This window comes from Mauremys reevesii, linkage group 9, assembly GCF_016161935.1.
Source record: "Mauremys reevesii isolate NIE-2019 linkage group 9, ASM1616193v1, whole genome shotgun sequence".
NCBI classification, from domain to species: domain Eukaryota; kingdom Metazoa; phylum Chordata; order Testudines; family Geoemydidae; genus Mauremys; species Mauremys reevesii.
The window spans coordinates 55,123,914-55,147,951 of NC_052631.1; the positions used below are offsets into that span (position 1 = coordinate 55,123,914).

The following is a 24,038-nucleotide window of genomic DNA, read 5'->3' on the forward strand; positions in this document are numbered from 1 at the left end:
TATTGAATAATTGTTCATTAAGAGAGCCATCCTGTGCCCTGAATGAGGCAGGCATCATGTGGAAAAAACAGTATGTGATCCGATAATTAATGACTATCATAATGCATATAACACAAGGGGGCTGAATTAGGGTTGCAGAGGCAGCCTTAGTTCTGGTGTTTCCTAATTTTTGAGTATATGCCATATAAAACAGTAACATGAATCTGGAAAGAAAAAATTAAATTAAAAAGTTACAATACAGTTGCTATTGCTGCTTAGTAGTAATTATAGTTTACAATCTATGAAGAGTGTACATAATATTTAACAACCAAAGAGAAAGGAGCTAGTACTGGCAATGTGGACATGTGTAAAGTTTGCAAGCAAATGAAAAACCAGTTTAAGCTGGGTAAGCTTTGGGACTGACTGCAAGCCCGAAAGAGAGAGAGACTAGAACTCAGAGGGGTAGAGACAGGGTTGAGGAGATAGGGGTAGGCAAGAGACCAGTAAAAGGATTTGTGCCCACGATAGTACATTCCTCTCCAGAACCTGGAATGGAACCCAAAGTTAAGGTTGTTTAAAGATAGCAGGACAGACACCTCCCACCCTCCACCCCCACCCCACACCACAAAAATCAAACAAAACCAGATGTCCACTGAGACAGAGGATACAAAATTCTGTAAAAATTAGTTACTATGGTAGAGATTGGTTGCACCAAAATCATGATATTTTTAACTCTCTCATAGTTCATGTTATAAAAACAAACTAAAGATAGATCAAAAGGGCAGATATTGGCATTATCTGTGACTGAAGAACCCAGAATACTTTTATTATATTATTTTGCTACAATTATGCTAGTATAAAACTGTGTGTGAACACTATTCCTGAATAAAAATGATTTCATTCCAGAATAACTACTCCAGAATTTAAAAAAACAAACAAAACAAAAAAACAGAGTTATACTGGCATCACTATAGTGGAATAATTGTTCCTTTATATCTATGCTGCTTAATTTCCTCATGCAGACTAATGCTTAGTCTTCTAAGCAGCCAGCTCATATCTGGTCTTAGATGTAGGTGGTATAAATATACAATGGCAGTAGTGTTAGTTGCTACAAATAGTCTCCTGTTAAATTTTGTTTTAAAGTGATTTACAAACCATAATCAATTAATTTACAAATCACTGAGTTGGGTAAAAATGCTACAATTGGAACTACTGCCCTGTCAATAAGTGATGCTGATCTAAAAATCTCAGAGTTTCAAGAGTCAATTCTTCTACCTTCAGCATGCACATGTTCCTCAGCATGACATCTCCAATCCGTTGATAATCTCCTTTCACATGAGAGTTGGATTGTCCTTCCCTGAAATAAACAAACAATGGAATGAGAAACTGTACTAAGATGGGGGCCCTGGATACACAATTTTTTGAGTCTACTAAAGATGACTTTTGGATAACAAAAGGAAACAAGACTTATTAGAATCATAGAATCTCAGGGTTGGAAGGGACCTCAGGAGGTCATCTAGTCCAACCCCCTGCTCAAAGCAGGGCCAAACCCAACTAAATCATCCCAGCCAGGGCTTTGTCAAGCCTGACCTTAAAAACCTCTAAGGAAGGAGATTCCACCACCTCCCTAGGTAACCCATTCCAGTTCTTCACCACCCTACTAGTGAAAAAGTTTTTCCTAATGTCCAACCTCAACCTCCCCCTCTGCAGCTTGAGACCATTACTCCTTGTTCTGTCATCTTCTACCACTGAGAACAGTCTAGATCCATCCTCTTTGGAACCCCCTTTCAGGTAGTTGAAAGCAGCTATCAAATCCCCCCTCATTCTTCTCTTCTGCAGGCTAAACAATCCCAGTTCCCTCAGCCTCTCCTCATAAGTCATGTGCTCCAGCCCCCTAATCATTTTTGTTGCCCTCCGCTGGACTCTCTCCAATTTATCCACATCCTTCTTGTAGTGTGGGGCCCAAAACTGGACACAGTACTCCAGATGAGGCCTCACCAGTGCTGAATATTCTCCCTTTCGATCCATCTCCCCATGCTTCCTACTTCAGTTGAAATCATGGGGAACACCAAATATGGTGGCCACAAAAGATCAACCAACCACAACCACACCCACCCCACAATCACATGAGCAAAGGATCAGAAATTAACTCCATGATGAGGTTGGTATAACTGTTCAGAGATTTGTAAAAATAATCTTGACAGAGTACCATCTGAGTTTGAGTTATTTTTGTTAGTTTTTGTACACTGTATTTGTTCACTTCTGCTCTTCCAGAACTAGGCTGCTGTAACCATATACAATTATTTGGCTTATGCCCTCTCTGGCAGAATCTTCATAAGCTGAGGCACAACAACCAAGTCATGAAATCCAGGGTCTACACAGAGAAAATCTGGTTTGCTACTATAAAGAGGTAGAAAAATCACTAAATCAATTAAATTCCATGAACAGAACTTAGCACATTCGACCTATGATGGCTAGTTGGATTCCAGTAAGTTATGTCTCAGGCTACATGAAAATAACACAAAGGTCCTGGAATCCCTTCTCTAAAATCAGAAAAGCTGTTCTGTGAGAAATTAATAACTTTGCCTTATGCATCTTTTATTCATAGAAACATTTGTTTTCCAGTTACTTTATTTGGAGATACTTTAACCTGACAAAGTAAAACACCCCAAAAGAACATGTACTATTATCCTTTTGACCTTGCGTTTCTTCTCTTTGCTAGGGCCAGGAAAATGAGGTCAAAATTTTGGAACAGGGAGCAATAGGTTCTGCTGAAAAAACTCACACCTGTGCATGCTGAGTACATAACTATACACAAAAAGGGTGATTAGATCCCCTATTATATCATTTACATGTACAAATCTGAGGGATTGTGGGGACAATAATGCATGAAATTGTGGCCTTTTAAGAGTATTTTAAGAGTAGTTTTTCCCCTTCTATAATTTATATTTTTAAAAACACCTCTTCATATATTCCTTTTACACAGTTTCAGAAGTGCCAAATTGTACAGATTTGAAGGATCATCTACTGCTTTTGCCTGAGCATACAGCAGACAATCCCCAAGAACTCAGGCACAAAGCTCACTATTAAGTCTTACCAGAGTGCTACCCTCTGCTCCATCTCTTTCAGGAAACTTCGGTGAAACTCATAGATTGGATCTATATTAGAGAAGAGCAGTGTCATCAGACCTTCAGGCATGGCGTTCTCCTTGATGACTGCACTGCGGAACCACTGCAGGAGAAAATATAAATAATGGTTGTTTGTCAAATATTATTAACAGACAATCTGAATTTTAGCTCCTGAAGATACAGGGAGAGAAAGAGCAGGAGGGAAAGGGAAACGTCTAAGAAAGAGATCATCTAGAGAATATAAAGAAAGATGCAATTTCTATCCTCGCCAAGCTTCAAAAATTTGAAGCAAGTCATTTGGCCCCAGCCATAGGCATATTCCATGTTCCAGTGGCAAGATGCAGATAGACTATTCTACAACCACAATAAATTATGTGATTCTGGAACTTTCCCACAACCAGTGTTGTATAACTGCTTTTATTTCAACACTAATGTAATGGTTCTTTTGTAAATCTTGTAACAGTAAATGGAGTTATTCAGCAGTTGGAGACATTTTACTTTGTATTATATGTTTTTTCTTAATATCTTTAGTTCCTAGTGTTTTCACAGGGAGGAAGGGAACATACCTTATGTCTTTGAGGTGCCAAGTATTTCAGTTATCTTATGTACAATTTAGAATTTCTCAGGTGAAAGAGGAGGAAGTTACTCAGATTGTGCAGTAACGATGGTTCTTCGAGATGTCCCCCCCTATGGGTGGTCCACTGTAAGTGTGCATGTGTCCTTGCGCTGCCAATCAGAGAATTTCAATAGCAGTCCGTCCCATCCACACATGTGCATTGCCTCACCTACCACGAGGCTAGCTAGCATTCACAGGCATTTCCCCCACAGTTCTTTCTCTACAGCAGTATTTATTAGCAAAACTCCCAAGTAGAGGGGAGGAGGGTGGGTCGTGGAGTATCCATAGAGACAAACATCTCAAAGAACCATCGTTACTGCACAAAGTGAGTAACTTCTTCTTTGTCTTCGGGTAGTATCCCTATGAGTGCTCCACTGTAGGTGACTCCCAAATAGTTACCTTTTGCAGTAACTGAGGTTCTTTGAGATGTGTCCCTGTGGGTGCTCCATTTCAGGTATTGGTGCATCCCAGTGCTGTCAATCGAAGATTTATGGTGACAGTATCCGCACAGGTTACGCGTGCGCAGTAGGCATCTTGTGGTGCCGTTAGTGCCGCATCTAGCACGCGCACAACCCGAGCCCTCCAGTTCCTTCTCTATCACAGAGTCCTAGCAGCGAACTCCAAAATAGAGGGGAGGAGGGTGGTTAGTGGAGCACCCACAGGGAGACATCTTGAAGAACCTCAGTTACTGCAAAACTCTCTTCTTCTTTGAGTGCTGTCCTTGTGGGTGCTCCACTTCAGGTGACTGTAAAGCATTGCCCCTCACAAGGCAGGAGGGACTTCAGGTTCATTTGAGTCATAGAGATAAGTACAGTTAGGCCAACTATGGCATCAGCCCTGGAGTCTTGAGTGATTGCATAGTGCTCAGTGAATGTGCGGACAGAGGCCCAAGTGGCCACCCTACAAATCTCTAGTATAGAAACATTGTTAAGGAACGCTATAGAGGTTGAAACTGATCGTGTGGAATGCACTCTGATGTGGGTAAGAAGGTCTGCATGCCGAATATGATAGCAAATGTTGAATGCACGTAGAGATCCATTTAGACAGTCTGAGTGGATACTGCACAGCATTTTGAACACTTGGTAGTAGAAACGAAAAGTCTAGGAGATTTCCAGAAAGGTTTGGTCCTTTCCAGGTAAAACGCTAATGCTCCCCTGATGTCCAATCTATGCAAGTCAGTCTCTGTTGGATTCTCATGAGGCTTGGGATAGAACGTAGGAAGATGGATTGGTTGGTTCATATGAAAGGATGATGTTACCTTTGGTAGAAATTTTGGGTGCGGATGTAGAATGACCTTGTCTTTGAAGAATATTGTGTAGGGAGAATCAGCCACGAGAGCCCCTATCTCACTCACCCATCTGGCAGAAACAATAGTGACCAAGCGTAGGAGGGAACAGGTGGCTAATTCCAGACTGAGGTCCCAGGCCGAAGTAGGTTGGCGAACCTCTGGGTAAGTGTTCTGGAGACGCGTGAGGAAGTGTTAAGCGATGGGGCGCGCGAAGACTGAGGTCTCATCAACCTCATGATGGAATGCTGTAATGGCCGCAAGGTGGACTTTGATTGAGCTTGCTGCTAAACCCAAGTGTTTCAGATCCAGTAGGTATTCCAGCACTAATGGTAGCAGTGTTGTGGAGGCCGGCATGTGTTTTTCTTGACACCAGGAGGAGAATCTCTTCCGGTTTTGAAGGTAAGTATTATGCGTGGTTACTTTCCTGCTGTTTAGTAACATGTGTTTGACTTGTTCCGAGCAGGCTAGTTTGCCATAATGGAACCATGCAGGAACCATGTTCGTAGGTGGAATTTCTCCAGATTTGGGCGAAGAGTGCAACTGTTGTTCTGAGACAACAGGTCCAGATGGCAAGGGAGAGCTTGAGGAGCGTGTATCGCCATGTTCATCAGGTAAGGGTACCATGCTTGCCCGGACCACATCAGGACTATGAGGATGAACTTGGCCTTGTCTAGGCGTATCTTGTGTACCACGAATGATATTAGGGGAATCTGTGGGAACACGTACGAGCTGTGCATCCCATGTGATGAGGAAGATGTCCCCCAGTGATTGTGGTCCCATTCCCACTCTTGAGCAGAACATTTTGCATCTCCAAAAAACCACAAATGCACACAGGTCGATGAGGGGAGTGCCCCACCGGCAGAATATGGATAGTAGGACTCCGTCACTCATTTCCCATTTGTGTTCTCAAGAGGCGTACCTGCTGAGTGTGTCTGCCGTCATGTTCTAACAGCCGGGAAGGTAGGAATTTGAAATGTTTATGTTATGATATATGCACTAGTTCCAGTTTCATGGCTTCGGTGCATAGTGAGTGAGATTGAGCGCTCCCTTGGCAACTGATGTAAAACATGCAGGCAATGTTGTCAGTCATATGAATTGATTCGTTCTTTATGTGAGGCAGAAAGTGTCTGCTGGCATTGTGGACCACACAAAGCTCTAGTAGACTGATGTGTAACTGAGTCTCCGCAAGAGACCATTTGCCTGGAATCATGGGCTGATGCCTATCAGCGAGGCGTCTGTCATTATTACTATTGATGGGGGTTCCTGTTGGAACGGGATGCCCATGCATACATTTTCTGGTCTTGTCCACCAGTGGAGAGAGTCCAGGATACGAGGTGGCACTGGAAGTCATTTGTGCAGGCTGTGCATGCTGGGTATGTATACCGAGCTTAACCAGCCCTGTAGGCAGGGCATATGTAGTCCTGCGTGTTGTACTACGAACGCTGAAGCTGCCATGTGTCCTAGCAGTTGCAGGACAGTACGAACCACTATTTGGGGGCTGACTCTTAACTCTGAGATAAGGTTTGTCAGAGTTGCAAATCTGTGCGGGGCAGGGATGCCTTGACTTCTATGGCACTGAGATGTGCCCCAATGAAGTCCAGTTGCTGGACAAGGATTAAAGTGGATTTTCATTTGTTTATCTGTAGCCCTAGATCCCTGAAGAGTGCTATCATCATCTGGACTGTGTGCATCTCATGTGATGAGGAAGATGTCCCTCAGTGATTGAGGTCCCATTCCCGCTCTCAAGCAGAACATTTTGCATCTCCAAAAAACCACAAATGCGCACAGGTCGATGAGGGGAGTGCCCCACCAGCAGAATATGGATAGTAGGACTCCGTCATTCATTTCCCATTTGTGTTCTCTTCCTCAGTCTTTCAGAGGGAGACACGTCTCCCGTCCCTGCATGGAGGGTGCCCAGAGAGGTGGTCTGTTGGTCTGGCTCTGGTTGGAGAGATTTCTCCATCAGTATCATTTTCAAGCGGAGATCTCGGTCACATCAGGCTCTTGCTTTCAGATTACTGCAGTGGATGCATTTTTGCGGGATATGCGCCTCCCCAAGACATCGGACATACAAAGAGTGTCCATCCAAAACAGGCACTGCTTCATGGCAAGAGCCACATTGCTTAAAGCCTGGGGAGCCAGGCATCTTAACGGTTAACTGACCCCAGTGTGGGGAAACTATGGGGAGTGTAAACTGAGAACGTAAACTTTTTTTGTTGTTTTACTAAAATTATCACTAACACTAACTACAACTATTAGAAAGACTAACTACTTAAACTGTTGTTTTTAAAAGTTTGGTGAGAGTGACGAACACTGCCCCTGAGCTCAGTCTTCAGCAGAGGACGGCTGAGAAGGAACCAGATGGCTCGGGTCGTGTGTGCACTAGACGCAGCACCAACGATACCGCAAGATGCCTAGTGAGCAAATGCGACCTGCACAGATACTGCTACCATACATCTCTAATTGACAGTGCCAGAGCGCACCAGCACCTGAAGTGGAGCACCCACAGGGACAGCACTAGAAAAAGAATTTCTATTTTTTCAAGGTAATGGTTAAAAACCTGGTGTGAGGAACAACAACATTAAAGAAATTTAACTCTCTTACTACTGTAATGACTTCTAGGTCTTTCACATATGTCCGTTCAGTAGCAAGAATCTCCTTTGCTATGAAATACACCTTCTCTGTTGGATATCGCTGAAAGAAAAGAAAAATTACCAATTAGAATTAAACATACATATATTACATTTCTTATTTTTAATCATGAACTCACTTTCAACCAGTTACTGGATCTCTCTGAGGAGAATTCAAGCAATGTTACTTTGGCAAAACTGTTGCCTCCTGCAGTGAAAATGGAGTGTTTCATTTTCAAAGCACTGGTAGTCAGATCAGTGTTGGATTTCTCAAACAAACATTGAAGTTGTTGTAAATTATTTTTTATGTGAGTCTAAAAGAAACCTCTAAACTAAATTAGATCACACCACCACCTTGGACTTAGATAGCACTTTTCATTCCAAAATCTCAAAGCACTTTACAAGAGTGGGGAAGGTATTATTCCAGCTTTCACAGATTTTAAATGATTCTGTAATAAATTTAAGTATGACCTGTGTTTCTAATACAACAGCATCACTGTTTTGGCAGTTTGTGAATCACTCTGCTTCCATTTACTCAAAGGTGACACTAATTAGCTAAGAAGCCACAACAACAATCAAAATGCTTGCTGCTTCGTTGCCATGGGGTGACTATGGTAGTACTCTGCTCTATCAACATGGATACAGAGGTTTAAGATGCAGATGCTAGATCCTGGGCCTTTCCTGATGGCTGACTTTTTAATTTTAATATCATTTGTTCTAAGAAAGCAGACGCACTATATCCCTAGGCTGAGCAGATAAGGTTTCTAGGTACAGTTAACTGGGGTTGCAAGAGTTTGTAAGAAAAACAAAGGCCCTAAGTAATACCAGTTTGGAAAGGCAGTGAATTCTTACTTAAGAAGAGTTACCTTCAGTTCTATCAATGCCATTTGTCCAGTGTCAAAAAACCACTGAAACAATCACTTTGTTTCACTATATTTGGAGTCCGTTTCTTCCAAACCCCAAACTGCTATTTAAGGGTGGGTGGGGAGGGGAATGGGAATGGACACCGAAGCAGAAGGAAGGAAATGGTGAAAACAGATTTTCTGTGGTTGCAAGAAATCAAAAGTCAAGTTGGCTTAAACACATATTATTAAAAAATTGTTAAAGAATATTTTATGTCTGATCACATTTCAAGTTAAGACACCACTTTGTCCTTAACTCACCTTGCTGTGTGCCCAAGATCCTCAATTTATGTAAACTAGTACAGCTCAATTGAAATAATGGATCTATGCCATTTTACACCAGCTGAGAACCTATTCATCTTTTTGTCCCTCTTAATATAGTATTACAGCTTTAAAAATTATTTCCTCCTTTTTTTTACATATATACCAAGTAAAAGAAGAAAGGTTCCCTCTACTAAAAAATAAAAATCAGTTGCATTATTTCAGGTAACCCCATTTCAATTAATTCTACTGGTATAAAAGTATCAAGGGGCACTGAACCTCTAGAGAATCTCAGAGTTATTAAAATTATGGCACCAGAAAAGCATACGCATTCCACCCTATACTGTACATCACATAGCCTCACTACCATCCTGTTGTACTGCAGGCAGGCACCAGGAGCACAGAGAGGACCATGTAGGTGCAACAGAAGTAAATGCTTTATTGGCTATAGCCCAGAAGTGATAAACAACAGCTGGCATTACTACTGGGATTAGTGAGATCTATGACAAGTATTGGAAGCACCTTCCAATACAATTGCACAGATGACGTCTACGTATATATAACATACCAGATTTGATGTGTTAATACTGCACTTGTGCAAAACATTTTAATGGCTTGTCGGAAAGTCATTCTTAGGCACACTCTTCGATGGGCCCATCCTACAACATTATTTCTTCCAAATACTTGTCTAGCTCCTTTTTAGGTTATTTTGTGTTTGTTGCTCCCGTTATTGGTTTATTTTCAGTCTTGACTCCTACTGATGTAAAGAGATTCCCAAGTTCCTGTAATTTCTAATACCCTTACTCCAGTTCAGTAGCGCTTTCCTCCAGGAGTCATCCCATTAAACTTCAGTGGGATCACTTATGGAATAAGAAACTAGTCAATGTGAATATGGCATCAGAATCTGGTCCTTTGGTAGCTTTACTTTAGACACCTATAACCATCTTGTATAATTTTACCTGACATTAACCTAAAGAGCCTTATTTTATCAATTTTCTATTCCCTTCAAAAAGCAGTATAACCTCAGTGGGGTTCCCTCTCATAAATAGTCTTTCCACAGTATACCATAGCTTCTCTAACCTTTCTGAAGAACTGAGATCTCATAGTTCCTGTAACATTCTGACTCCCTTCTGTTGTAGTTTTTTTCTTTCTAAAAATATTCTATTTATAAACAGGTTGAACAATACATCACATTTCAAATGTGGCCTTACTAATTCCTTATATGTCGCTAGAATAATTTCTGCTCAGAGAAACAAGATGCCATTTGGTACAAACCAGTCATCTTCATTATTCCTCTCTTTAAATTACAGGTAAAAATTGTGCTAGAGGTGTTCACTTCTAAGCATGACTGCCATAGTTACTGTGAGTGCTCAATATACCACTGAACACAATTAGGGCTGTAAGCTTATAGGAGTAAATTTTAGGAGAAGTCATGGATTTGTCAAAGCAAAAAAAAGTCAGAGTGACAATTGTGAGCTTAGAGCCACTTAGGGACATGCAAACTATACACTGGGTGCTCCTAGGAATGGTTGTGTGATGTCAGCAATGTATGCAGCATAGGTGACAAAGGCAGTGACAAAAGGAGTACCAGATGGAAAAGCCTGCCTATGACCTCTGCAGCAATGATACTGCTGTGCTGTGAGCTTCTGTGAGACCAGACAGCTCTGCTCCGCTTCTCTCAATACTGGTCTTCCAGCAGCTGCCACTTACCTCATCTACAGGCTGCTGCAGGTCCTGTCTTGGCCACCCAACCTACCTATGGGAGGTTCTTTGGGCCTCCAGGTGCCTCTCTTTCCTTTGCAATTCTCCCCACTCCACTCCACCCCCAGCCATACTAGGAGGGTTTTCAAGCCTGCTGTGGTCTCAATGGAAAGACAGAAGAACCTGGGTAAGTGCATAAGAAAGGAAAACTGAGCATGTGGGGAGAAGAGGATGGTTTGGACAGGAGGAGTAGTGAAGGAAGAATAGAGATGGAGATATCGGAGGAGGAGGAAAGATGGAGGGGGATAGTGCAGGTGCCTTCCAAAATTATTATATGCCAGCACTAGTTTGGAGGATGATAAATGAATGAGAGGAAGAGACAATACTTGGAGAGCAACAACTGAAAGGTGTGTGTATGTGTATATATATAAAAAATACTGAAAGGTATATTGTTTAGATGAGAAAAGGCAGGACAGGATAAGTAAGTTATATGTACAGGAAAGAAGCAGTGAAATGAGGAGATTGGTGAGACCACTCTGGATGAGGTAGAATTATTTCATTTTGAGATTAAATGCAATAAAGGAAATAAGTTTACAGAGGAGCTTGCTATAAGATGCTTCTTCAGAAGGAGCAACAGAAAAGTCAGCAAAAATTAAAAAGCTATGCAAAAGGAACATAATGGTATTAATGAGAGATTTCAATTTGAACACAAACTGGGACACAAGAAGTGAAATAAATAAATTAAACAGGGCAATAAATATAAGAGATGCTATTTTTTTAGTCTCTGCTTTGTGCTGAATCATACAGGGCAGGTAGAGAGGCCACTATCTGTCAAAGAGGTCAGTCAGTTGATTTATGTATGTATGTACATAACACCCACAGGCTGGCCTATATACCCACTATCTTTATCTGAGCAGCAGCCAATTCAGAATCCAACTGAGGAGGAAGGAAGTTCAGAGAGGAAAAAAAACATGCTAAATTTTTTGCAGGGGAGGAAACAGATGGGGAAGGAAATTGGGGATTCTTTCCCGGAAAATATTTTAAAAGTGAAAGATCATAGAATCATAGAATCTCAGGGTTGGAAGGGACCTCAGGAGGTCATCTAGTCCAACCCCCTGCTCAAAGCAGGACCAAACCCAACTAAATCATCCCAGCCAGGGCTTTGTCAAGCCTGACCTTAAAAACCTCTAAGGAAGGAGATTCCACTACCTCCCTAGGTAACCCATTCCAGTTCTTCACCACCCTACTAGTGAAAAAGTTTTTCCTAATATCCAACCTAAACCTCCCCCTCTGCAACTTGAGACCATTACTCCTTGTTCTGTCATCTTCTACCACTGAGAACAGTCTAGATCCATCCTCTTTGGAACCCCCTTTCAGGTAGTTGAAAGCAGCTATCAAATCCCCCCTCATTCTTCTCTTCTGCAGACTAAACAATCCCAGTTCCCTCAGCCTCTCCTCATAAGTCATGTGCTCCAGCCCTCTAATCATTTTTGTTGCCCTCCACTGGACTCTCTCCAATTTATCCACATCCTTCTTGTAGTGTGGGGCCCAAAACTGGACACAGTACTCCAAATGAGGCCTCACCAGTGCTGAGTAGAGGGGAATGATCACATTTTTGGAAGCACCTTATTAGCATGATAAATGTGACACTCATTCTCTTCTTTCCTTTTGTTTTAGGGCTTGTCTCCACTACAAAATTAAGTTGACTTGATCTATTTTGACCTTGAGCCTCCGAATTAATTATGTCAATTGTGTGTGGCCACACCAGGCTCATTGTCTCGATGGAGTGTGTCACTAGCAGCGCCTGCATCGATGCACAAAGCAGTGCATTGTGGGTAGCAATCCCAAAGTGCAACTTGCCACAGTGTGCTTTGGGAAAGTTTGTGCAATGCCTCATGAGACCAATACATTGTCACAAGGGAGAATGGGAATATTGCACTGGCATCCCATAATGCACTGTCCTCCCTCCCTCATATCAACCGCAAATAACCCAGTGGTTTTCGCGCCTTAAAACTGCCACGCGTACTCCATGCTTCTGGAGTTATGGTGCCTGCTCAGTTGTGCACTCTTGCTGTGAGCATCTCAAACACCTTGCGGTTTCTCCTGCAGTATTTCCAGAGCCAAAGTAGGGTCCGCCGCACGGAACATAGTGATGTCCTGCAAGCAGCCCTGCTGCAAGCCATTGAAAAAAAACAATTCACAGTTGCTGCTGGCAGTCACAGAGCAGCTGCACTCTGTTGAGTGCCATTTCTGGTCCCATGAAACAAGCACCAGACCCATGTTTCCTCCTGTAAGACCAGTAATTAAGGCCCTCACTATTGTTTTTGCCCTCCCTCATGCACTGACTGGCTCTCCTCATTACTGAGGAGATCAAAGTTACCCAACTTTCTTCTGTCTCCTCTAACTCTGTTACTATTATTTATATTGTAGTAGCTCCAAACATCGTATTAGGTGCTGTAGGAACATAAAACAAAAAGATGGTGTCTGCCCTGAAGAACTCAGAATCCGAGTTCTCTTCCTCGAACTTTCCTCATACACAATCCTCCATTCTTCTTCTCTCCCCTCCACCTTAGAAGGCGCAGCTGTAGTAAGTGCCTGGCATTAGTTCTGAATATCTCATTCTGTTCATATCTGCTCCATTCTGCGTACCCTAATAGGTAGAGAGGGGTGCACCCATCCTAGATGGAACAAGGGCATATGGTGTGGAACGAGCATGCAGAGAACTCACACAGTGCCTGCAGTAGCAATGGCAGGATGATGATGTGAGGCTTCCTTGCCACTACAAACATTTCCAAGCTAAAATCTAACTTGGTGAGGGGGGAGTTGCTCTACTTTATCTTCTTTTTGAGTTTATTTTCTAACCTTTATACATCTCTGAATGCTCCCTTCGAAGAGTCTTTAACATTTCAGTTGTCTTTTAAAATAAATATTTATAAGAAGCAAAAAGGGTATTTATTACTCTAGACAGCGTACCAACCCTCACCTAATGCCCTTTACACTGCAGAGCAGGCACGGTAATGACATCTTTTAAACTGTCTTTCAGGTGCCAACTACAGCGCTATTTCTATTTTCCCTCTCAAATCCTATTCTTCTTTCCCCACCACTGAGCCTCTTTCCTTTTCCAGAAATCCAATGCAAGTGTCAAAAAAGAGTTAACACTGCAGTTCTGCAAGCACATGGTGCCACATAAAAGCAATGAGAAACTAAGGACTACTGAACATTTTCACCAAGTGTTTTGTAATTTAGAGAAATGCTGAGGAAGACTTACCTTTACTTGTGTAATGATTTAATTTTAGTAAATGGAACTATGATTTTAAAATACAAAACAATACGGAGTATATAAAAACTTAAGTTACACATTCATGCCCTGATATTTCTATAAAATTACAGCAGCAGCCACCAGCACCAACACATTTATATTAGTATTCCCATTGTAAGTCTCCATCTTCCAGGTATTCATAAATAGCCTGTAAAAATTTACCATGAAACTTAAGGTCTCATCCTGGGTAAGTTTCATTTTAAGAAATTATTTTCAAGAGGAAACTGAAGCTTTAGAACTCTCAGAAGCTGACCATGCTTAAAATCAATTAGCAACAAAAATTCACCCCAAGGCTTAAAAACTTTTTTAAATGAGTTTCAATCCAAAGGGAATGCAAATTGTTGAGATATTACACTTTTGAAAAATGAGGTATATGTGACAGAAATGGAAAAAGACTGAGTGCCACTATAATATTTATATATATATACACACACACACACACACACACACACGTCACAATTGTTTTATTATTTCCTTTTATATATGATGTGCCTACCATAAAACTGAGTATTTAAAAAGACAAAGTAATTGTTAGCTGATCCAGTGTCAAAAACCATCCACTCACCAATCTTCAAAAATAACTGAAAGCTCCCCACTCTAACTTCACCTTCCAATAAAGCCTAAGTAGTTTTTGCCACGTTCCCTGTACGTTAACAGATTTTAGCTCAGTGGCCCTGTCCACCCTGGGAAATTAAATCAGGTTAGAACAAAGTTTTAACTAACATGATGTTAAGCACGTAGTGAAGACAAGGACTTCCAATCAGTTGACAATGTTAAATACAACCAGACTGTGCATACGCAAGGATTATGCTGTGCTTAACAACACACACACTTAAGCAACACACACACTCGACTCCAATAACAGCAATGAGGAGGACTATCCTGGCATGAGCTTCTAATGCAAGAGACTCTGGGACCCCAATGTCAACATACTCCCACTGAATTTTCATTGTAGGAGCTTGCAAACACTAAATTTGTATTAGCACAAAATATCGTTAATAGTAACGAAGCATATACAGAGAATTGCATCAGAATCCACGCTAAGTCAATACACACTCCTCATTCATTGCTTAGGTTCTCAGTAGTGCCATTGCCTTACCTTGCGTTTTACTTCCTCTTCTACCCGGGCACTGCCAGCATCGCTCAGGACAGGACTCAGAAGAGGAGATGAACCCTGGCTAGCTGGGTTCAAATTCACCTGAAATGTGGGGTTCAAGCTCTGTGGACTCTTCAATGTGAAGGAAGAGAGCTGAAGGTGGTCCATTGAGAGGCCTAGAATTGGAGAAGGAAGGGAAGATGGAATGGGAAATAAGAAAATATATGTTATGACAATTGTTCATTTAAAAAAGCCCACTTGCCTACCAGCAATGCAATCATTAGCCAATAACTGTAATCTTATATTACTTCAGAAATGCCAAAGAAACTGGCACACAAACATTTTCAAGCAGATTGAAATAATTGAGTAATCTATACAATTGAGCTATTAGCTGGCAGTTAGATATAGTTTGAGCTATTGAACACAACCTGGATAGGGACTAATAAAATGGCTCAGTTCCCCCTTATTGTGTTAAATAGTGACCACTACAGATTACTTTTACAGAAGAGTACATTTACACATTTTCCTTTTTTAAAATTAGAATTCTCTTTAGCCCCAGAGAGAAGCTAGGACACGTCATTGTATTAAGTATTCCTTCAGAAAGCAGGGAGCAAAGGGAGGTGGGGGAGGAAGGAATGGAAAAATCTTTCATGAATTCAGAATTTGTGGAATATCTGATCTCAATACCTGTGTTTCTGGAGGTGGGGAATATGTTGCTAGACACACAGGGCCCACATACTATATTCCCCCTTTGGCTCTCTAGATCTACAACATTTGTTAAATATTTGAGCTAAATGTTTTACTGACTTCAACAAATGAAACTGATCTTGTAACATTGCAGCATACAGAATTTTTAGCTAGGTAGAAGAGAAACTTGTAGCATTCTTCAGTAATTCAAAAGGTATGGATGGTACAGGGAGCAAATAACTAGACAAAGACGCTTTGCTCTAGTAGATTTATTTTGGGAGGGCAAAAAATAAAGACTGGGACAGGTGTTATTCAAATTATCATGACCATAATTTATCAAAGTAAAACGTTGTTTTCCTAAACCCTCCCTCTGATAATGAGTCAAATTCTGTAGGACTAGAACTTTGAACCAGTTCTAAGCACTCATCACAGAATCATAGGACTGGAAGGGACCTTGAGAGGTCATCTAGTTCAGTGCCCTGCACTCATGGCAGGACTAAGTATTATCTAGACCATTCCTTACAGGTGTTTGTCTAACCTGCTCTTAAAAAGCTCCAATTATGGAGATTCCACAACCTCCCTGGGCAATTTATTCCAGTGCTTAACCACCCTGACAGTTAGGAAGTTTTTCCTAATGTCCAACCTAAACCTCCTTTGCTGCAATTTAAGCCCATTGCTTCTTGTCCTATCCTCAGAGCTTAACAACAACAATTCTCTCTCTTCCTTGTAACAACCTTTTATGTTCTTGAAAACTGTTATCATGCCCCCTCTGAGTCTTCTCTTTTCCAGATTAAACAAACCCAAGTTTTTTCAATCTTCCCTCATAAAGTCATGTTTTCTAGACCTTTAATCATTTTTGTTTTTCTTCTCTGGATTTTCTCCAATTTGTCCACATCTTTCCTGAAATGTGGCACCCAGAACTGGACACAATACCCCAGTTAAAGATGTAATGCTTTCCATCCTCAAAGTGCTCTACAAACATTAACCTATGCTTGCAACACCCCACTGTGGTATGTACGTATTATTATTTGTTTGACAGATGGAAAACAGGGCTAAGTAACTTGCCCAAGGCCACAGATCGAATCAGTGACAGTTAAGAATTAGAACCCAGGAGTTCCTTTCTCAGAGACTTGTGTTCAGCCCATTAGACCAAACTGACTCAGAGCTACTACTGGAAAAATGGGCTGTACAGCAAGTGCTCGTTCCTCCAAAGACACAGCTCAATCGCTCTTCTGAAACGTGCTTGAATTTACACAATGTTCTCTATATGATAATCTATCTTTCCCATTATAAACCCCTATTTTCAGGGGATTACATGTCAGTATAAAACAGATTCCAGGTTGACACCAGTTAATGCTCTTCTCCACACTGGCACTCCCACTCCAAAATCCACTTTGTGTAAACTCAGCACATGACCTTTGTTATATTCAACACTAGCTTTTCAGACAGATTCTCTTCCTGTAGTCAGATTACTAAAATCATTAAAAAAAACCCTACACTATATGCATTCAAAAATATCAGCCCACAGGAACAGAACTGTAAATAAGACACTCAATATCTTAACAAAAAATAAAAAGCAGAGATTAACTGATTGGAGGAGAGCCAGTTATGAGCTTTTTGATATACTTTTGGCAAGAGATGGTTGCTGTTTGTTTGGCTCAAGAAGCAAAACCACTTAATTGTGTGGCTGCAGCATGACAATGAGGAGGAAGCAAATGCATATTTTCACATTGACAAATGCAGGAAGCTAAACGCCATTGCACTCGGTCACCTGGAAGAGATTCAGATTATCAAAGCTGTAAAGTTAACTATTAACACACTTCAGCAAAATCATTATCAAGTGTCTATAGTTTCTGCCTGTGTATTTTCTCATTTCAATTGCTTTTAGTCTACCAGACCTATAACACAGGAAAGTACGAATAGCTAACATTTTGTTTTTACATATGAAAATACTGCAGGGAAAGTAGTTTACTAGAGGTCTGCCTTTATATATGAATGAAGGAAGTTAAAATGAGATGGAAAATAATTACCCTTTAACATTAAAAAAGTGCAGCAAAAATGCCAGAGAAATCATAAAGACTTCCTATGTACTTAGAAATTAGCACCAATCAGCTGCAACTGTTCCAAATATCATGGTCTCAGCTACTTCAATGGAAGCAATAATATTCAGAGACAAGGGGAGAAGGAGGTATAATTTCCTGCAGCCTATTTCAAATGATTTGTTCTAGTATTGACTCATGTTACCAGCTCAAAATATGGGGAGAACCCCAGGAAATTAATCTAAATAGACATTTGTTCTTCTTTATCTGATTTCAAATACTATTTTTCTTGACATCAATGTAAGATTATGAAAATCAGAGGCATATTCAACTAATTAAGTCTGAAAATATATACATTCAAAAATGTAGGTACCTGGTATTTTCTTTCAAGTTTGATTTTTAGAAAAGGGACAAACTAGGTCTAAATGCAATATATTTCTTAGGCTATAAGCTCTTCTAGGCAGGGACCATTCTCCTCTGTGTCCTTGTGCATTGGTGTGGTGTAGGGCAACAGTGTCTATCATGTTTGTGCCACTGGGATACGAGTAAGGACTTATTCATAGAAGATGTTACAACAATTGCAGTTTTATAGTATGTAGGATTAGACTACTGGCAAATTCTTTAAAGGGACAGTAGCAACCTATTTAGGACCCCAATCTTCTCTTTTCTAGAAAGGATAGTAAAATCTCACATAACACCCTAATTTTTTAGAAACTTTTTTTATTTGAAATATGACTTTAAAAGTTTGATACAAATGCACATATCACCTGTTACAGTTAGCAAAAGCTGTTTAAACACATTACAAATGCAGATTTCAATTTCAGTTCTCTCAGAAACTTATTACAAACTTATTATGTACTTCTAAAAGAGCAGCAATGGGGAAATCCTCTGGCAAGTTGTGGAGTGGCTCCCATAGCCTCTTCTGGTTGATAAAGGATAATGGAAGGATCCAAGTAGTAGTTTAGGAAGTGCCCACCATTTTCAGTGGCTGTTTAAGGTAGAAACCTGCTAAATATTTATAAATTGGTGGCAATAAGTTCAAAGTGTTTGTCTGGTTTCTGTTCTGGGCAGATGATGGCCCACTGAAGTATTCCCACCCTAAAGAGCAGGCATCAGTATCCATGGATATTACAGGAGAATTACTTTACTTAAGAAAGGCAGATTTTGATATCTAGTTGACAGAGCCTCTTCAATCTTCTACATCAAGCCAGAACACACAACACTAAAAATGAGCATTTACTCATTGCAGTTTTTCTTTTAATATAAAGCAGGAATGGGGGATGCATTATGAAACTGGGATGCATGTACAAGCATGAAAAAAACTCTCCATTTGCTCTTGTTCTTGCTTTAGCTATAAATAAAATTATGCTCTCGCATCCTGTGCAATCACACTGAAATCAATAAAACATTGACTGTATGAAGGCAGAATTTGACTCAACGAGCTGTATGCTTTAAACCAAAAACTCAGTACCTTTAAAAATACTGCTCCTTTAAAAACAGTAATACATGTTTCAAAGACATATACAAATTGTCCTAAAGGGCAAGTATAGGTGTGTGTATATAAAATTATAGCTATGGGTGGGAAATTAAAAGCCTTCAACATTGCCTGAACCTTACCATTGTTTTCAATGGATGCAAAATTAGTCCGATGTGGATTGCTTTTGAAAATTTCTATCCTATAGCTGCTGTACCAATATTAGTAAAATGTTAATTATTTTATTGCTGTTTGCTCATAAGCTCTCCTTTCACAAGGCCATAAGGAAGAACGATGGCCTTTATCTAAGAAGCTAGCGTCCCAGACCAATATATAATCATCAAAATCAAAACTTGTTCACCAACAGTTTTTTGAAGTATATCCAAACATGCCAAAGATTTTGTTTCAACACAGCCATTACTGGAATACCTTAAATGCTTTCTACATGTGGACTGGGAATCCATTTTCTAAAAGTTGATTATCTTCACTGAATAGGGATGTGAGCAGCCAAACTGAAGTTCATGGGGAAAAATAGTTTAGGACTGTATACAACACTGGTCGTAAGTAGGATGTGGTTCTTTGGGATCCGCTCATTTAAAAAAAACACTTTGCTTTTAACTCAGATGTTGTAGTAATTACTATATCTTACCTTCAATGTTTTCTTCAAGGACACACTTGATTCAGATCCCTTTAGATTCAAGATGAACATAATTATCTTCTTAAAATGTATGTTTTTCCCCCACTTAAATGTCGTTAAAGTACTTCTCTGTTCTCTAAAATCCAGACTAGTTTGTTGAAGAATGAGCAGCTTATTAGCCACAGGGCTCCTTGTTAGCTTGGCCAACTAGTGTGCTCAGAGTACCAGTAGTTATTACTTTCCTGAACTACTAGGAATTTATCCCTCTGTCCAGTTGAAACTTGGGGAGTGAGGGTATGGAGGAGGATGGGAGGCAAAGATCTGAAAAGTTGTTACATGACATGAAGAACAAAGTGCTCATTCAACCAGCAATACAAGGAAAAAAGGGTTTGGGAGGCACAGTTCTAAGTCTGAGGCATGAATTTGTTAAATCAGCAGAAAACTGCTTCTGGCTCAGCATTAGGGACAACAACCAGAAGTCACCCCAGGGAGATGTCACTATTGTACTGGTCAGGTTTAAAGACTAAAGTGAAACTGACAATGATGCACAATGACTGCCTCTTTCTATACATCTCCAGTTTGTCTTCCATTAGTGCTATCAACTAGATTGCCGCTTTCATTTTTCATACTATCCATATTTCATAGTTTAAACTGGAAAACAATCAGGAGATATTCCCTCTTAATCCCTGGAATTTAGAGCCAAGGACTGTGTTTATTGAGATGTAATAAATTGTTAAAAGAAATACACATATATACTAAGCCACAAAAAAATTAATGTTATAGCTAGGAAATAAATAAACAAAATAAATCAAATTCACAGTAGTTCAGAAGGAAAATATTATGTATGTCTTCCAACGACCACACAATAGCGTGGGAAAGCAAGATGAACAGAAAGTATTTGAAAATACATACAATACACAAAAGGCTGCTTAAACTGTGGTTCTTCTTTAAAAAGTGACTGTGCAAACACAGCATCAGAGTTAAGAAACTTTTAGTTACTAGGGCCAAATTGCTGCCCTTGGTTACAAATGTGTATCCCCATTAAAAAGAATGAGGTTGTCCAGGTCTGAGGGTAGAACCCTGGGCTACAGAATTATTATATCTGGCCTACAAATGCTGCACAAGCCAAAAAGAACATAGCTTGGCTTCCAGAACTGTAAACTCAGGCTAGGATCTGACAGTTAAAAAAGTCTTCTGACATGCAAGCTCATTTGATTCGGAGTCACTGAGACTCAATTTAGATGTAAAGCCTATGATTCCATTTTACAGTTATTTTTCAGAGTAGCTCTCTACTCAAAGATCCCAAACTAAAAAAAAAAAAAATCAAATAAATCACAATACAGTTTAAAATCATATATTTGAATGTGTTTCTTGATATGGATATAAAAATAAATGATTTGGGATCTGCAGATTTGCAGTGTGTAGATTACATTCTGAAAACATTCTACACGTCAAGAGATTACTAACACCTAAAGTAATGTAAGGAAGGCAGTGAATTCAGGCTTTTTAATTGCTGAACTGTTAATGAGGTCATCAGATGCTGCAGAGGAAGCAAAAGACAGTTACCTTTTCATAACTGGTGTTCTTCGAGATGCGTTGTTCATGTCTATTCCACAATAGGTGTGCATGCTCGCCACATGCACCGGTGCCGGACGTTTTTCCCCTAGCAGAACCCGTTGGGGGAGAGGGAGTGCCCTCCGCGACCCCTGGAATGGTGCCTGCCTGGTGCGGTATAAGGGGAGCTGCGTGCTCCCCCCACCTTCAGTTCCTTCTTGCCAGACAACTCCGACAGAGGGGAAGGAGGGCGGGATGTGGAATAGTCAGGAGCAACACATTTTCTTCTTCGAGTGATTGCTCAGGTGTATTCCACAATAGGTGATTCCAAGCTATACCTTCTGGAGGTGGGTAGGAGTTCACAAGTTCTCGGGATGGAGTACTGTCCTGGCAAACCCGGCATCATCCCTGGTTTGGGAGACTATCGCATAGTGCGAGGTGAATGTGTGAACTGAAGACCATGTGGCAGCCCTACAAATGTCCTATATGGGGACGTGGGCCAAGAAGGCAGCCAACGAGGCCTGTGCCCGGGTCGAGTGTGCCCTCACAATAGGTGGCAGGGGACACTTGCCAGCTCATAACAGGACCGGATGCATGAAGTGATCCAGTTGGAAAGCCGCTGGGTGGAAATCGGCTGGCCTCTCGCGCGCTCAGCTGAGGCGACGAACAGTTGCGAGGACTTTCTGAACGGCTTGGTCTGCTGGAGGTAGAAAGCCAGAGCCCGCCTCACATCGAGCGTGTGGAGGCAGCGGTCCTCACTAGTCATGTGAGGCTTGGGGCAGAGGACTGATAGAAAAATGTCCTGACCCATGTGGTAGGCAGAGACCACCTTCGGGAGGAACACAGGGTTTGAGCGGAGCTGGACATTGTCCTTATGAAAGACCGTATACGGCAGCTTGGAGATCAGGGCCCTGAGCTCCAAGACCTGCCTGGCTGACCTGATAGCAACCAGGAAGGCCACCTTCCTCGAGAGGTGAGACCAGGAACAAGTGGCCAATGGGTCATACGGGGGCCCCGTAAGATGAGCCAGCACCAGATTCAGGTCCCAGTGTGGGACCAGGGGTTTAGAATATGGGCAAAGCCAGTCCAAACCCTTAAGGAACCGGCCGGTCTTAGCATGGGAGAACACAGTGTGTCCTTGCACCAGGGGATGGAAGCCTGATATGGCCGCCAGGTGCACCCTGACTGACGAGGGCGCCAGGCTCTGGGCCCTTAGGTGGAGGAGGTAATCAAGGATAAACTGGATTGGGGCAGCCATTGGAGACACCCTTTGGTCCGCCGCCCACCTAGAAAACCAAGACCACTTCGCCATGTAGGAGCAGCGAGTGGAGGGCAGTCTACTTTTGAGGAGGACACGCCGAATCTGTTCTGAGCATGTCCTTTCCTCGCCACCTAGCCACTGAGCAGCCACACCGTGAGCTGAAGAGCTGCCGGGTTGGGGTGGAGGAGCTGGCCCTGGTCCTGAAAGAGCAGGTCTGGGCGAAGCTGCAACGGCGGAGCCACCGCCAGGCCCAAGAAGGTCCCATATCAGTGCTGCCTGAGCCACGCCGGGGCAATGAGGACCCCCCTAGCTTTATCCATCTTTATTTTCTCCAGGACTCTGCCAATCAGAGGGAACGGGGTAAAAGCGTAGAGAAGCTGGTCAGGCCAGGATAGGATAAAGGCATCAGAGATAGCGCCCTTCCCTAGGCCCCCCCGGAGCAGAACCGGGGACATCGTCAGTTCTTTCAGGTCACAAATAGGTCCATCTGGGGAGTTGCCCACCTTCGGAAGAGTTGGTGGGCCACTTCCAGGTGTGGAGACCACCCGTGCTGAGAGAAAAAGTCTCTGCTCAAGCGATCCGCCCTTAAGTTCTGGGCACCCGGCAGGTGAAAGGCTTTTAGGTGGATGCCGTGGGCTATACAGAAGTCCCACAGACTGAGGATTTCGTGGCAGAGGCCAGAGGATCGGGCCCTGCCTTGCCTGTTGATATAGAACATTGAGGCCACGTTGTCCGTGAGGACCCTGACTACCTTGCCCTTCAGATACGAGCGGAAGGCCATACACGCCACTTGCACCACCCTGAGTTCCTTGATGTTTATATGAAGGGTCAGGTCTTGCAGAGACCACAGGCCTTGGGTCTGAAAATTACTCACATGGCCCAGGTCCGATGCATCAGACACCAGCTCCAACAATGGGGCCCTATCCCTGAATGGGACTTCTTGGAGCATGTTGCTTGGGGCGGACCACCACCGCAGGTAGGTGATCACCAAGTTCGGCATGGTGAGGACCTTGTCTATTCTGTCCATGGCCTGGGAGAACTTCGAGGCCAGCCAGAGCTGGAGGGCCCTCATCCTGAGTTTGGCATGGTGGACCACATATATGAACGCCAACATGTGACCTAGCCACTGCAGGCAAGCCCTGGCTGTCGTCACCAGGAACCTTACAACTGAGTCGATGAGCCCTTTCAGGGTCTTGAACCTGTCTGGCGGAGAGAGGTCTTGGCTGATGTTGCATCCAGGAGTGCCTCGATAGTCCCAGTCCAACGCATAGAGTTTAACTTGGACTTGGTGTTGTTTACCAACAGGCCCAGGGCGGTGCATGTGGACAGGAGTGCCACATGATTCCTCACCTGCAATCAGGAAGTGCCCTTGGCCAGCCAGTCATCCAGATAGGGGAATATCTGGACCCCCTGGCACCTAAGGTAGGCTGCTACCACCCACATGCACTTTGTAAAGACCTTGGGGG

The 24,038-nt window shown here is 42.1% G+C and overlaps 1 protein-coding gene across 18 annotated transcripts in view; it reads right to left on the minus strand.

Annotated features, from left to right (window-relative positions):
- FARP2 (FERM, ARH/RhoGEF and pleckstrin domain protein 2) overlaps positions 1-24,038 on the minus strand; it is a 209,780-nt gene that overhangs the window by 39,320 nt on the left and 146,422 nt on the right. For all 18 annotated transcript variants that reach the window (XM_039487655.1, XM_039487658.1, XM_039487651.1 and 15 more), the window contains 4 exons: positions 14,924-15,096; positions 7,616-7,705; positions 3,077-3,210; positions 1,255-1,336 (listed from right to left, as the gene is read on the minus strand). In XM_039487655.1, coding sequence (XP_039343589.1) covers positions 1,255-1,336; positions 3,077-3,210; positions 7,616-7,705; positions 14,924-15,096 — 479 coding nt within the window. The remainder of the gene's footprint in view (positions 1-1,254; positions 1,337-3,076; positions 3,211-7,615; positions 7,706-14,923; positions 15,097-24,038) is intronic.